This window comes from Diadema setosum, chromosome 1, assembly GCF_964275005.1.
Source record: "Diadema setosum chromosome 1, eeDiaSeto1, whole genome shotgun sequence".
NCBI lineage: Eukaryota > Metazoa > Echinodermata > Echinoidea > Diadematoida > Diadematidae > Diadema > Diadema setosum.
In genome coordinates this window covers 31,305,378-31,322,235 of record NC_092685.1, presented here as the reverse complement: position 1 = coordinate 31,322,235, position 16,858 = coordinate 31,305,378, and the positions used below count along the sequence as shown (strand labels likewise).

The 16,858-nt window shown below is 39.0% G+C and overlaps 1 protein-coding gene across 1 annotated transcript; it reads right to left on the bottom strand.

Annotated features, from left to right (window-relative positions):
* Positions 1-2,080: 2,080 nt before the first annotated feature.
* LOC140235346 (TAF6-like RNA polymerase II p300/CBP-associated factor-associated factor 65 kDa subunit 6L) lies at positions 2,081-16,598 on the bottom strand. The gene is made up of 10 exons (XM_072315377.1): positions 16,381-16,598; positions 12,545-12,631; positions 12,094-12,244; positions 11,630-11,686; positions 9,028-9,125; positions 8,158-8,331; positions 7,202-7,326; positions 6,137-6,269; positions 5,465-5,587; positions 2,081-5,163 (listed from the first exon to the last, which is right to left on the bottom strand). The coding sequence occupies exons 1-10, from the start codon at positions 16,573-16,575 to the stop codon at positions 4,390-4,392; spliced, it is 1,917 nt and encodes a 638-aa protein (XP_072171478.1). The 5' UTR covers positions 16,576-16,598; the 3' UTR covers positions 2,081-4,389.
* Positions 16,599-16,858: the final 260 nt, after the last annotated feature.

The window sequence follows — 16,858 nt, the reverse complement described above, 5'->3', positions numbered from 1 at the left end:
ACATTTGTTAAAAATCACTGTGAAAGTGTTTAAGCGACATGATAACAAAGTTAAGTGCTTGACATACATCAAACATATTATTTTCCAAGCACATTGTAATAGATATGCCGTTAATATTTGAGAAAAAAAAAATGTTCCACCTTTATGACGAACAGTGTATGTGTGTGTGTGTGTGTATTATATATATATATATATATATATAAATTATTTCAAAGTCTATGTTTCTCTATGTATTGACGTCCCAATGAAAATATTGTGAAATAACGACATATCTGTGACTTCAAAATTTATACGAACATACCGAGATGAAATCTGGTGGTCCATGGACTTGTTTAAGAATAAAGATTGCAGTATCGATGCAAATTAAGCCTGTATTTAACGTTTGACTCATGTTATGATTACATATATATACATATATATATATATATATATATATACAGGGGCAGATCCAGGCATTCTGTAAAGGGGAGGCGCCTTTACAAAATTAAAGAGGGATGGGGCGCATGTGGCCCCACATTCGAGAGGGGGCGCACGCCCAGTGCGCCCCCCTCTGGATCCGCCATTGTTTATTATATATATATATATATATATATATATATATATATATATATGTATATAATATATATTGACACAAAGAGAGGGAAAACTGACCACAAACAAATAATAGAGAGTGAAAACTTTGAGCAAAGAAAATGTTCGAATCCCGATGAAAACCCATTTTCTTTGCTCAAAGTTTTCACTCTATATATGTGATATATATTATATATATATATATATATATATATATATATATAAAACATTACCTTGTGTGAAAGCCTCCACAAAAGGGATATCAAGGAGCAAAAATCAATTGACACAATCAATCATTTTGATGAATATGTACTTAAAACCTTGCTCTTTACCAATCCTGTACTGGTGACTGAAACTTACACTCCTTCCATCAAGACAGCCATACCAATCAGCCATACAGTCTTTTCTACTTGGTTTTTTTATCCTTCAATATAATCAGCAGTAAAATATATACCACCACATAAGTGTAAGACAACACACTTGTATATTTACATCAGATATATGCCATGCTTTGATTACTGTCACATAAAGAAAATATCTGACATATCTTGCATTCTTGTACATTCCCATACAGATGCTTTATCAACTTTCTCTCTCAACCATCCTCTCCCCTCCCCCCCCCCCTCCCTCTCTCTCTAAAAAAAGAGAAAGGGATCCAAGTGAAAACATTGATTATTTATTTAAATGTGACTGCCCAGCTCAAAACCCACAAAGTTGCAGATTAGGATTCTCTGTATATACTTGACCAAATATATGTCATATGCCATTATAATATGATTTCAGTCAATACTCTCCCTTTAACCTGTAGAGAGATACACTTGTATATACAGTCAACCTTGCCCAAGTCAAATCTATTCGGACTGAAGGAATAACTTTGACTTAGAGAAAATTTGTCTTATGAGGGAGTAAAATCAATAGAATATAAAAAAAAGACTTAAAAAAAACCTTCGACTTGGGTGATTACTTGACTTGTGTGAGGTCAACTCAGGCAAGGTTGACTGTATAGAGTACTACACTCCACAACCACCCGTTTTCTCCAGTGTGGCTCTCTTTCTTTCATTGTAATTTCCTGAATCTTCTGGCTTATCTGCCATTCACACAATACTATATGGGTAAATTCACTCCCATGTGGATTTTCATGATTAGATGTCACGAAATATCTTGTGTACGTGCATCTCTGTGCTTGACTTCGTTCTACCTTTCATTTGATTTCACTTCATACTGTCACTTAATGTGTACAACCTGACCTTGTGGTTTGAGCTAATTACCTTTGGAGGTCTCTCTTTGATAACTCCGTCAAAAAGTTTGATTGAATTAAATTGAGTGACCTGAAACGAACGATTACATCAAAGCCACAAAAACATACATATCAAATTCTCTAAAATGATACATGTTTTTGTAATCCCTGGTAGCTGAAATATAGAATCACTCCAATATTGACTTTATAGTGGTGAGGCCTGTGACATGATTCATGTCAAAGAATTACAGAAATGAGCACCAGATACAAGTATTCAAATAAATATCTCAGTGTTTATTCACCTATACGAAAATGTATTTACATTAATGAGTGATCATAGTGTTGAAAACATTACGAAGACGACAAATAGTGCACCCGTGGTGAACATATTCCAGTGTTTCAGATAACTGTCTTCAAATGAAATTCCGAAAACTACACATTTTTGAAAAAAAAAAAGTTTTGTTGTGTCATAATTCTATTCACATAAAGCCCATCCTTTCAAAGGAAGCTTTCACAAACCATCAAAAAGCAAAATCAAGAGACGTTTGACTTGAGCTACTAGCAACAGCTAGACCACTGTTTGAGTCATCCAAACAAAGAAATAATGCCTTTGGTACCCTTCAAGGCAAAGGCATAAGAATGGTCACTTGGTCCAAGACATTTTCAAGCTTCCACTTACTTCTGAAAGAAGCAAGAAACACAGCAGTGTTGCTGTTTAAGAATGCAAACATACAGGTACTTGTTCAGTCCTCTTCAAAGAAATGGATAACATGGTTAGCACCTCCTGCATTTTCCACTGCAGTATTGAAACTTTATATATATACCTTACTTCACGATTCTCAGAGTTTCTAGGCTTCTGGTTGGTCAAAGGTGCAGTCACTGGTTTTCGCTATACTGCCCAATAGTCAGCTAGTGGGCAAGATGTGTGTAAGTATATCTGCATTCGCATCTATATTTGCACATTGTGAAATTGTTCTTTATATAATTTCCCTGACCAGTAGCATGACAACTTTATTTCAAAGCCATGATTTAGCATAGATATCTTAAAAAGTAAGATATAGTATATAAAAACAAATATATTGACTAGTATGGGCCACAGTTAAAACTATTTGCCCTTGGTAATTTCTCCCTCTAGGCAAATAGTGTTTACTGTGCCCCTCAAAGTAAATGATATTTGCATACCATTCAGATTGGATCTGCACACACAATTTAAATATGGAAAGTTCCATGACATAAAGTAACGTTGTACATTCTGCCTAGACAGGAGACCCACTAAGTTTTCAGCTTGCTGCTTATACACTTGCTCCTTCATGCCACAGCTAGATACTTATCCATGTGATTAAAAAAATTGAAGGGATATGGTCAGCGTGTTTGAAACAAGAAACAAAGGGGGGGGGGGGGGAGGGGCAGCCAAGCATCAATCTGGTGGTACACACTCAACTCAACCACAGTGACTTTAAAGCTGTTCACCGTGCCCTCATTTCTTCACACACCAGAGTAGAGAGTATTAAGTTTCGGCTCGCTCAAGGACATAAATGCCATAGCGGGCCTTGAACCAAGGATTACTCACTAAACGTGCAGTGAGAAAGCCACATAACCATGATCTTGATAACCATTCAATAACATTAGATGGGTTTTTTCAAAATAATGTTTTGTATACACCACTTGATTGATGTTGTTTTTCTTTTGCACCATATCATTGATGAGCACCTCTTATTGATGCCTTGCTGATGTTTTCCAATTTTTGCTTTGTTAAGAAAGAATTAATATTAAATAATTTCTTTTTCTCTTTTTTTTTTGGGGGGGGGGGGGGGCTAGGAAGGAGGGACATCGGTCTCTTTTACATGATGCCCCACTGACGTCACTAAAAAATACTTTGTTTGGATATCCTGGTAGAACAAGAGTGACAAAGGATGAAAGTAGTTCCCAGTTACTCATCCTCCCTTTGCTTACAAAATGCTGTCATTTGTTGAAGAATGTTGTACACAAAAAAACATCGCTTTCGGATCATAAGAAATGAATACAAATTATGAATAGGCAACTCTACGGCACAGAATTCCTCTCAGAGGGGAAAAGAAAAGACTGAAATCTCACTAGTACTGGTATTTTCCTTCATGAGATCTGTAGGCTTAAAATGTGCTTAAAGGTTTTCCAGCTGTAAGGACTCAATAACCACTGGACTAATATTCACGGTAACAAATTTGTTAACTGTGATCTACGAAAGGGCAAATACATGCCAAAGTGTTGCTAAAAAAGGAACACAATTTTTTCTTTGAGCAAATCAAGACAAATAAGTATGAAATTATGCAAATATCAAATCTTGTGAGAGTATTTGTGGTTTCCTTGATTCCTATGCATTAATTTTCTAACAGTTGTCCTGTCTGTTCAACATCATGATATAAAAACCTCAACAACAGGACACCCAAACATCAAGGCTTTTCAATTACACTTTGGCCTTCGAGAGGAGACAGTGTTGAATATTGCAAGAACAAGAACCAAATATAACTGAAAGCACTGGTCCATGTTACCAGAGAGCTACATGTTTGGCAAAAAGTAGAGAGTCAAGAAGACACCCAGGGGTGCTAGAGTGTTGCATGTATGCTAGGGAGGTTCCTGGTGGACGGCATTCCCAATCTTTTCACTTTTGTCCTCTTGGCTTTGCCTACTGGTGGCATTTTGATGCTCACTTGCCAGACTCGGCTCTCTAACTGCGCGGCACTCGCTCTCTTGGCAGGATGTTTCAAAAGCTTTGTTGGCTGGAAGGCATCCCTCACCCCACCCGAACGGGTCCGGAATCGTTTGCTGGTCTTGCCCTGTCTCGTTCTGAGGCTCTGTGACCTGTGCGTTGAGCTTCCGGGCTTTGGTGGCCGACTCTGTGGCTTGGGCTTCGCCTCCTCCGCCGCATCCACCTTCGACCGGGGCGGGGGAGGAAACGTATTTGTGGCATTTGGCCGATGGCGCCTGAACATGGTCCCATCAAAGGTGACCCGCTCATTGACGAGTTCATTCAGGGAGGCACTGTGTTCGATTCGCTTGTCAAGTTGGGAAAGCACCTGCAGCACGTTGACCTCAATGCCGAGTCTAACACTCAAGCTGTCCCCAAAATATGAGTAAAGTTCTGTGTATAGCTCAACAAAACCATTCACCCTTGCTTTCTCCACGAACTTTTCCTTGACAGGTGGAGTAAGGCTCCCCGATGAAGACAGTGAGCGCAGCTGGATAACACGACTGGCTGTGCTAAAGGCAAGTTCTGGCAGGTGGCGCGGACTGTCGCAGGGAGAAGTTATTTGGCTGGGCAGCTCCGGATCAGAGACGCCCTCGTGGTACTTGTAACGGAGTAAAGTTTCAGCTGCCATCTGGAAAGCAAAAGAAAGTGAGGGAGAAATAAATGTGAAAGTGGTAAATATTAATAATGCCACCAAATTAACTTTGAGATACATCAACTGTGAAAATTCGCAATTCACAGCAAAACTTTACAATTCCATGACTTCCCTTATTTGTATCCAATTTTGAACAAATTTTCTCCAATGTGCATATAAAATTTTACTTTCTTTTATGACTAACTTTTAACTGATTTGGAATTCCCTCTAAACTTAATATCACCAGTGACATGAAGAATATGCAAATTAATGTACACAGATGATGGGTTTCACTTACCAGGAGAGCCCCATGGACCTTGTGTCCATCTGCCTTGACCTGTGAGACGGCCGTTTCCTCCAGGACTTGCTGTAAGGTGACCCAGTATGTGGCCAGCTGTGGACACAGCACCTCTTCAATGGCCTGATAAGAATTATCATGATACAGTCGACTCCCATTATATCAAAGTCTTCAGAACGGGCAGTTTTCTTTCGTTACATCAAAATTTTGTTATAACCGAACAAATCATGTATGTAAAGATGCATAGCTGATGATTTGGGGGGGGGGGGGGGGCTGAATATTTACTTCGTTTTAACCAAATTTTTGTTATAACTGTGTTCCTTATAATGGGAGTGCACTGTACAAAAATAAATCACTGCTTGTGTGTTTACGTACTCTTGCCGAAGGGCTCTAGAGTCGTGACTGTGGCTGAAACCCAAAGCATGAATATTGCACATAATACAAAAACATATCATACAGCATGACAACTCTGGTGCAAAGCTGAAAACAGGAAACATGTCCACTTTAAGCAAGTCATATTCTACACGTACAACAAATCTGCACATAACACAAACAGGGTATATGTAAAAGTACATGACGGTAACTACCTTTCCATGGTATCTGTCTTTTGACGTTGTACATTTTAATTATCATAGTTGTAGGGAAAAACAAAAATGTCTATGACAGTCTTACTTGGGGTCCAAGAGCTACGAGTCCCATAACTGCCCCATAGTATGTGCACAGCGGCCTGGCCGGATCATTCAGTCCGTCCTGGAGTGCCTTCAACATTTGCTGGTAGAACTTGCTCTTTGAATCTTTGGCACATCTGAGTGGGACAAAAAAAAAAGAAGCAAAGTGGTAGTTGCATTGGTTGAAATGCATTCTAACTCCTATGCCATCACAAATTAAATTGAGAAAGCATCATGAGTGTGTTTAAAGAGATGATATAGTTTTGGTTGAGATGGGGCTTCATGTTTCCAACTTTTTTTTTTTTGTGAGATAATGAGAAACTTCTTACAAAATATGAAAGAGTGTACAATTCTAAGAAAAATTCAAAATTTATTTGATGAAAATTGGTTGTGAAATGGCCCAGATATCCTGTATAAAGCGATCCTAATGACAGGTGGGACCCTCCTCTTATTAGAATCCCTTTGTTTTACTTTATGTTTGTATATCTCGGCCATTTTAAAACCAATTTTCATCACATCAACTTTGAATTTCTCTTAAAATTGTATGGTCTTTAATATTTCATAAGGCATTTTGTAATTATCTCGCATAAAGTTAAAAGATGAATTTCCATCTCAACCAAAACTACAACATCCCTTTAAGTAAAAATGTAGAAAATGAAAAGAAAACTGAAATACAGACTGATGTCTATACTATCAAACTTTCTGAATTAAACATATTTTTCCTCATAAATCATCAAATGGGCTTACAACAGAAAAGGGCTGATGATATACACAAATGCAACAACAGAGGAAACTCACTTATAAGGGGGAGAGGAATGAGAAGACAAAACAACCTCTTTTAACATCATTTGTGAATATTGGTCAGAGATGTTTAATTTGTGCAAATATACCAGTCAAAAATCAGCATTTCAAGTTCAGGAATGATTTTCATTTGTGGATGCCAGGAAGTTAATCATTTTTTTTTTTTTATTAATTTTGAAAAATTTCATTTTAAAAATAACTAATACTTTCAATATACTTGTTTCTTTTACAGTGAAAGAATCATCAGGATCCTCTCAGTGAAGCGCACCTGAGGATGGGTTGGAGAAGTCTGGCAGCAAAGTCCCTCAGGCCCCAGTGGTCATTCAGTGGGTTGATGGACACTGCAAGTGGCTTAAGGATGCAGTACATCACCATGGAAACCAGCTGGATCATCTGGAAATTGGAATTGCAGGCATACACATGCATTTTGTCAGGACATCTGCATTTTGACAGACTTTTCCAGTTCAATATGACCTTGAAATGAGCACTGTCTCCATAAACTCCACTAAATAAACTACATAATACAGAATGTAAAATGTATTCACACACTGACATAATCAAGATCCTTTAATACGAGCCTTAGATTTCACATGATATTGAAGCGTACACACATGACTAAATGCATCAATGTCAGGGAAACCCATATCTAAGATTCATGATTCTTCATTGTCTGACAATGATACAGAAAATCGCCTTCCACTGGCAAAAGAAAAGAAAAGTAGTATACTGACAAAAACATTGTTCAAGATGAAAGACAGCGATGAATACACAGGTAAATTATTCAATTTAAATCTACCTAAGATAAGTTTACACTGATTAATAGATTTTATTAAAAGAAACCAAAGTCTTTGTGCATTCTAAATCTAAGGGGGAAAAATACTGAACAATTCGTAGAGGGTTCTAGAAGTAGAAAAGAAGTTTTAGTACAAATTGAAATTTTCATGCATTTTGCATGACAAAATTTAGCTCAAAAATATAAAAAGCATGTGAATATTTTTGCTTGTTATATGTACCATTATGTAATGTCTTGATTCTGCAGAATTAAAAATATGTGAAATTTAGCGGTTCATGAAAAATTACTCGCCTGAAAATATCCACTTTTACAGCATACGAACATCATGAATTGTCTCTTGTGAAGTAGGCCTATAGGTGCATATTTGGACAGTTTTGGGGGACAAATAGCATATAGAGACTTTTCAGCTGCACATGAAGTCAGTTACTCACATAGGGTCCCAAATAGAGGAACTTGTTCCTGACAAGTGCATCAACAACATACAGCAGCCCCTTCAGTTGATGTAGCTCAAGGCTTACTATTTTGACACCTTCCGATACAAAGTTGACAAGAGAGGGCAGCAAACAGGCTACCTTGCTACTCGTCTGAAGATCATTCAACAAAGTCTGGATACAGCGAGAAGAAAATGGATGAAGTGACATACATGTACATTTGAAGAACTCCGTGACAACACTAATACAATACGACCACTTTCTAGAACTTGGAAACTTTCTTGTTATAGCTACAAAATACTGACTGAACATTCAATTTACTGACTACAAAAGTTTGATACATAACTTAATAACATGACAAATCACAATGCATTCTACGATATAAAAGCACACACCTCTGTAGCTTTCTCTAACCTTTTACTTTACGCATCTTACAGAATACAATTTAAGATTTTTTCCTGCACATCTATAAATATCAAGGCAATATTAAAGTAATCACACATCATTTTTTTTATAACTTCTTACTAATTTAAAATTTTTCCCACACATACAGCAGGATTGACACAAACTGTATTCTGTGGTGGTCCATTTGGGCCATGAAAATCTTTAAATCTGAAATTTTGGTGGCCTGAAAAATATATGTAGTGGCTAAAAACAAAAGCAAAACGTAACAGTCCATTTTAAATCTTAGTTGCCCAATCAGGACACACAAAGATCTATAGCCTATTTTTCAAATTTGGTGGCCCAACATCAATTTTTAGTGGCCCCGGGCCACCTGGCCACTACTAATATCAAGCCCTACATACATGATATCATATCCCACTGTAGTTAAGGAGAAAGTGAGGTCCTGAGTGGACAGAAATGACCCACCTTTGCAGCCTCATTGTCTGTCCCGAGAACAGCCCTGACCAGCTGCTGGTAGTAGATCAACTGATCTGATGACAGCATGTCCTTTGTGTGCAACAGACCTGATCATGAAAATCAAAAAGCAGCATTCAAAACTCGATGGCACATCACTTCTTTCATGGTTTCCAAAAGGATCACATCTTCCTTTTCTTTCATTTTTTATTTAAGAACCAATCCTCAAGGAATGCGCTTCAACTCTCTGAGGCATATTACCCAGTCATAAAATAACAAAGAATCTGATTATTTGTTGTGAAGAAAAAGAAAACAAAGCATCTCCTTAAAATGTCTTCTATCATCTCTTGTTCTCATTATCTATAAAATTATGAGTCTTACATGAGTGCTACCATCAATTTCCCCAACACAGACAATTTCAAATCCAGTAAAATCGCTGTTCTTACACTAGAAAATGAGACTACTGGTATTTGTCAAATAGGGACCCCCCCCCAAAAAAAAAAAAGAAGAAAAAAAAAAAAAGAGGTACTGTTAGATGACCTATTGTTTTCCCAACTAAGTCTTATAAACCTTCCAGTCCACAAAGCAAAGTTCAGTTGAACGAATCAAAAATAAAACAGCTTTCTCTTCAGATGTATGGCTTACTTACATACAATGAATATAAATGGAGCAATGAAACTTTCAAATAAAATTACTTATTATCAAATGCTAAATTACATACGCTGCACATACTGCCAATATTTATTCAACTATCGAGCAGAGAGCGAACTTTCAAAGAGACTACAGAGTACTGTAAAACATGAAATATTCGCGGCATGAAATTTTCGCGAATTGCTACTGGCATTCAATGCATGTAGTGTAGACAAAAGCTTTCGCGTGCATTTTAATTTCGCGAATTTTGGCGCTCGCGAAATTTGCGAAATTAAAATGCACGCGAAAATTTCTCGTTTTACAGTATGTAAAAGCGCTTTGAGATTTACAGTACCTTATTGGCAACAACATGTGAGTCCAGATTAATGATCCTAATAACTGGAAAAAATAAATGCTATTTGTCTCTTTCTGTTGGGTGGTAACTTATTTGCCAATTAGCAGAATTATCTACACAGCTGTTAATGAAGGGAAAGTATTAATACTAACGCATTTCAACTCTCTACAATGAAAACAATGTGAGACCATTTCTGTGAGAGCAATACCTTGTACCAGGACCAGTGAATAAAGGAAAACAAGGAAAAGTAGAAATTACGCGGTGCGTAATATATGTCCCCGCCGGAAGTTTAAATCTTTGGACTGGCATCAATGAGTGTAGAAGTTTTTAAGACCTCACCTAGTGCCATCACATATTAAGCAAATGGAATCGAAATTGGGTTAGAAATGGTGAAGGAGTAGCATTTTGTAGCCAATGTACAATAAGGTCAAAAATCAAGGTCAAAGGTCAAAATTCTGTGTAGAGGTTTTGAAGCCCTCACCTAGTGCCATCACATAAAGCAAACGGAATCGAAATCGGGTTAGAAATGGCAAAGGAGTAGCATTTTGTAGCAAAATGTACAATAAGGTCAAAAATCAAGGTCAAAGAAGTCAAAGGTCAAAATTCCGTGTAGAAGTTTTGAAGCCCTCACCTAGTGCCATCACATAAAGCAAACAAAATCGAAATCAGGTTAGAAATGGCGAAGGAGTAGCATTTTGTAGCAAAATGTACAATATAGGTCAAAAATCAAGGTCAAAGGTCAAAATTCTGTGTAGAAGTTTTGAAGCCCTCACCTAGTGCCATCACATAAAGCAAACGGAATCGAAATCGGGTTAGAAATGGCGGAGTAGCATTTTGTAGCCAATATACAATATAGGTCAAAAATCAAGGTCATAGGTCAAAATTCTGTGTAGAAGTTTTGAAGCCCTCACCTAGTGCCATCACATAAAGCAAACGGAATCGAAATCGGGTTAGAAATGGCGAAGGAGTAGCATTTTGTAGCAAAATGTACAATAGAGGTCAAAAATCAAGGTCAAAGGTCAAAGAAGTCAAAGGTCAAAATTCTGTGAAGAAGTTTTGAAGCCCTCACCTAGTGCCATCACATAAAGCAAACAGAATTGAAATCAGGTTAGCAATGGCGAAGGAGTAGCATTTTGTAGCAAAATGGACAATATAGGTCAAAGGTCACAACTGAAATTCTGTGTAGAAGTTTCAAAGCTCCCATGTAGTGCTATCATATAAAGCAAACAGAATCAAAATTGGCTCATAAATAACAGAGAAGTAGCAAATTGAACATTTTGATCACACACGGACGTACACACACACATACACACGGACGGACACACACACGTACGGAGCCCGTTTCATAGTCCCCTGCTCGAACTCGTTCGACGGGGACAAAAATCATAGCATAGAAATCTAGAATGATGCCATATCACTGGTTTCGGCAGTGACATTCATGTGGTGTATTCTATACTTGCTTGTTTGAAGAGGGTATGTACCAGGACTTCAAGCTCCACATGAGTGTGGGTGGTTTCATGGTAAGGATACATAGTGCGCCATGAAACCACCCACCAAATGTTCTGCCACCATGGAAACCGTCAACGAATGTACTCTACAAGATGCCATGACACTAAATCTTGCTCTTACCTTGGTCGCTATGTGATGCTGGTACTTTGTTCACACCCTCTATGGTCAGCCAGTTTGCTGTATGCACAAAAGAAAATTTGTCAGCTACAACTACATGGATGAAACTGGCAAAAATGAATACAAATCTTGTCTTTGACTTGAGGGCTCCCTTTGTTACTCCATTGCACAAAGATACTTTTAACAATTAATCTGATTATATACAACTTACATCCATTCATATGATTTAACTGAAAATAAAATAATGTGCATTCTCTGCACAAGAAGTTCAAAGAAAATGTGTATATTAGTACTGCATGTGACTTATTTTATTCTAATGCTACATCTTACTCTTAGTACAGGTGTACCTATTTTTTCTTGTTTTAAGAAGGCTTACTTAAAACAAAGGTTTTGATCAAAAAAATGCATGAAATTACAGTAGTACAGCATATCTGCCAAAGACACATGGACTGTGGAGCGCAGCTCACCCTTCAGAGATGTTCTCCCATTGTCGAGGGGTGTCTTTGTATCCATGGCGATTTCTGAGAGGCTTAGGTCACGATCTTCAGCAAAGTACAGCTCTGCATCTTTCACTTGCCTGAATACAGAGGGCTCATTTGAACCATATCCATGAATGGGCTGCAAGGTAGAACATATCATCATCATCAGAGCATTTCATTTTCTTCCCCCCCCCCCCCCCCTTGAGTGGCTGTCTTGACATTCTACTGACTGACATTTTTCTCTCATAGCAGACAATGGTGATAACAGCAATTACAATAATAATTATCATCATCAAAGTCAAATCATAAATCCCATTGTTCATCTATAGAATTCACAGGTCACATAAAGGGTATCAAGACAGAAGTGCATAAAGCTCAGCTTTATAACTACAAACAATTCTCATGACACACATACATTTGATATATTGGCATATCCTACCTCTACATCACTCCATCGAAGAGCCTTATTGAAGTCTTCTGTGGTCATTCGCTTACGCTTACTGTGCTTCATAAACTGGGCGCTGGCCTGGGTGTACAAACAAAGAGAACAAGAAAAAAAAAGGAAAATGATAACCTTTTTCTTTTAGATGTTGGTGCTGATCTGAAATTTTATAGCCACTCCAAACACATACATTCATTGACTGAAAGATCGGTCTGTATCTGGTCGTCGGGGATATGTTCCGCTGAGACTGCGTCTGGCTTCACGGATCCCCTCCTATACAGACTCGAAGGCTATGATGCTGGCTCCTATAGGGGTGCTCTGCCAGCGGTCGCGTACAGACCAAACGTTACGATGAACCCAATTTCATACAGCTTGTTTACACTCAAACATGTTTGACATGACACGACACATTATGCAGCAATATTTGGGGTAACTTTCTCACATTGTACAATTGAAATACATTACTAGGTTAAATTGCAGAAATTTGTATCCATATTGCAACATCGCCGTTTGCAAGCCGTAAGTCGCCATTTTGAATCTGTAAGCCAATCACATGCGAGGTACGTGTTTTGATAAAAAACATGTAGAAATCTACCTCGCATGTGATTGGCTAATGGATTCATACGTTGAAGAGCTGTCAATTACGACCGTACCGACGGGCTGGTAGTTGCATCTTTTTTTCATGAAAATTCTACCAAAATGTTGGATATATCATTAATCTGGTGAGTGCAATGCATTCTTGAAATGTTGATTTTTCTATACAAGTTTAAATTTGCCAATCTAGGAGTGTGAATTAGACGCAATCGAGAAGGGTGAGGTACCTCACCCAATTCTCCATAGAGACAGTGGTTAAGAGCACCCCTACAGCGAGGTACACTATAAGCTTCCGTCTGTCTATGGAAGAGATAACCCAGGCGCGGGGCGCTGTAGCCAGTAACAGCCGTACGGGTTGGGGTCGCTGGTGCAGTTATGGAGGAGAGTGATAATGTCAATAAAAATAAACTCTTCCGGACAGACAGATCTTTCTGTCTAAATATATTCATTGCACAACAACATACACAGCACATGCAGTTTTCTTGCCCTTTCAAAAATTCCATCTCCCTTTAGATTACTTCCATGATACTGTAAAATGTATGCCATTACTTTTTCTATTTCACGTATCAGCCAAAATCAAGATGGGTACCGGCTATCCAACAGACAGCATTTAGCAGCGATGTTTGCAGTGCAGCGTCACAATGGATCCATTGGATGGATGGAATATAATTATGACCAGGGCCCGGTTGCATGAAAGTTACTATTGGGGCAACTTTGGCATCCAATGGTAACTACCATGGTAACAATACGCAACAGCCAATCAAAATCAAGAATTCCATGGAAGTTACCATTGGACGGCAAAGTTACAATAATAGTAACTGCGACCAGCTCAGCAGCCCCAAACGCGTAGCATAATGGGGCTGCGGACTGTAGCATTCAGGATGACAGGGATAGTATCGCGGATGTAAAATATCAACTTAAAATAGAAAATTTTTTTCAATTTGAAGACTTACAGATGAAGTTGAAGTGTTGACAACAGGTAACGTGGAATGTTTGGTTTTGCCAATAGTCTCTTTCTGTTCGAATTGATGACTTACTGTGACTCGGTCGAGAGGAACCTGGGAGACCTACACTTAGGCCTACACTGAATTGACGGCCAGCGCATGCGCACACATCACATGCGCACAAATTTCAAATCCATTGACCGGATAAGATGTCTGTGTGTGCATGCGCTGGCCGTCAATTCAGTGTAGCTCTCCCAGGTTCCTCTCGACCGAGTCACATTAAGTCATCAATTCTAACAGAAAGGGACTATTGGCAGAACCAAACGTTGCACGTTATCTGTTGTCAACACTTCAACTTCACCTGTAAGTCTTCAAATTGAAAAATTTTTTCGATTTCAAGTTGATATTTATCCACGATACTATCCCTGTTATGATCCTGAATGCTACAGTCCGCAGCCCCATTATGCTACGCGTTTGGGGCTGCTGGTCGCAGTTACAATAACAGTAACTTTTATGCAACGGGCCCCCACGTGTGACGTCTTCCATATTCATATCCCCCTGTAACTATACACAGCCCAGTCGCCGCTGTACATACGCAGCGCGACAGGGCTGTACCAGCGAAGCTCCAAACACGAAGAGGGTCCAACGATCGCATGCGATCGGATTGAATTTTGATACTTTAGATCATTTTTTTGCCACTTCAAACTCATCTGACGAACAAAATGATAATGAGACTTCATATCTATGCTATGAATATTGAAATTTAGATTTAATAACTTACCTAAATTGATGGTTATATGCAGCATGTGTGAACGGTTCACGAACGGTACATCGTCTTTCACGCCAGGCCATTTCCAATATCCGGGAGGTCACATGATCTGAATACCCTTTCAAAAGGTCGCGCTGTCGACCGTGCTGCTACACCAACACTCAAGCAGCGCATCGCACGCACGCAAAAGATTTCCGCAGAGATCAAGGCGCCATTTTGAATTCTGCAACGATGAACCCCGACGGTGTTAGGGAATCCGCCAGAAAGTATCATTTTTTGGTTCCACGGACTTATCACGGGGGCTCTCAATGGACTTACGAACCTTCTGTAATACAACTACAAGCATGCACTTAAGCCTAAGGTGAGTAACGTTTGGTAACGACTAACGTGTACATTGTTTATAAAGAATGTATAAATTTTCATAAGTTTTGTAGTTGTGTTGTGGTTCCCCACTTTGAAGGTGCCCGCTCGCTGGTCAGACGCTGTATTCGCGTAGCATATTAACAGCGTCTGGTCGGGCTAATCCCCCTGTAGCCCGACCAGACGCTGTTAATACGCTACGCGAATACAGCGTCAGACCAACGAGCGGGCACCTACAAAGTGGGGAACTACAACACAACTACAAAACTTATGAAAATTTATACGTTCTTTATAAACAATGTACACGTTAGCAAACGTTACTCACCTTAAGTGTATGCTTGTATTACAGAAGGTTCGTAAGTCCATTGAGAGCCCTCGTGATAAGTCCGTGGTACCAAAAAATGATACTTTCTGGCGGATTCCCTAACACCGTCAGGGTTCATCGTTGCAGAATTCAAAATGGCGCCTTGATCTCTGCGGAAATCTTTTGCGTGCGTGCGATGCGCTGCTTGAGTGTTGGTGTAGCAGCACGGTCGACAGCGCGACCTTTTGAAAGGGCATTCAGATCATGTGACCTCGGATATTGGAAATGGCCTGGCGTGAAAGACGATGTACCGTTCGTGAACCGTTCACACATGCTGCATATAACCATCATTTTAGGTAAGTTATCAAATCTAAATTTCAATATTCATAGCATAGATATGAAGTCTCATTATCATTTTGTTCGTCAGATGATTTTGAAGTGACAAAAAAATGATCTAAAGTATCAAAATTCAATCCGATCGCATGCGATCGTTGGACCCTCTTCGTGTTTGGAGCTTCGTTGGTACAGCCCTGTCGCGCTACGTATGTACAGCGGCGACTGGGCTGTGTATAGTTAATCCCCCTGTAGATAGACGTTGTCTAACACTAACAGTCTAGTTGTAGAACTTGCTTTGCAACAAACAGCTCATAAACACAGGAAAGTCATGATTAAATTTTACACTTAAAAACTTCATGCAGTTACATATCACAATTCACATACTGTAACGTTAGACAGGATCCATAAGGAGAACATTGGATGAGGATAACCCCGCGCGTTCGGGTCGGTCGTGTGCTTAGGATCGGGAGGGACGGTGTTTAATCAGTTATATGACATAAACATTAATACATGGGACTGAGCAAACCTGCACTGCCTCCCGAAGTCGGTAGCACACATCTTCAGCTAAAGTTGCTGCTATTTCGTCAGAGACACCATCAAAACCAGCAGATTCCGCCATGATCTTGATCGAATCTTTTGAAAATAAGGCATACTTCTTTTCATCTGCAGTTTTTGATCTGTCCTCTTGCTTAATCTGCGGCTTCGCCTCAGTAGAATTCATTACTGTGTTCACCTTCCCGCTGTCGGCCATGTTCAAACGCAATCAGACGTGAGACATAGACGTAGACGTACGGGCGTCCGAATCTATGTATGGCACAACCAGCGCCAGGGAACGATTCACTTTCTAGGAAATGTCTCCATCAAATAATTGATAAATGTCGCAGTGCTGTATCATTTTTTGTATTACATGGCGCATAAATTGTTCACTGTTTTTCTTGTACAGTAGAACAAACGTGTAATATGACTTTAATTACAACAACCAACAAACATATCAAAATTTTCCA

Bases quoted from the DNA above. Each gene is read 5' to 3' on its own strand.
- LOC140235346 (XM_072315377.1), bottom strand. From the start codon at position 16,575: ATGAATTCTACTGAGGCGAAGCCGCAGATTAAGCAAGAGGACAGATCA. The intron at 11,687-12,093 runs GTGAGCTGCGCT...TTGTGCATACAG, and splicing joins TGGGAGAACATCTCTGAAGG to CAAACTGGCTGACCATAGAG. The intron at 5,164-5,464 runs GTAAGTGAAACC...TTTGCTTTCCAG, and splicing joins AGGTCCATGGGGCTCTCCTG to ATGGCAGCTGAAACTTTACT.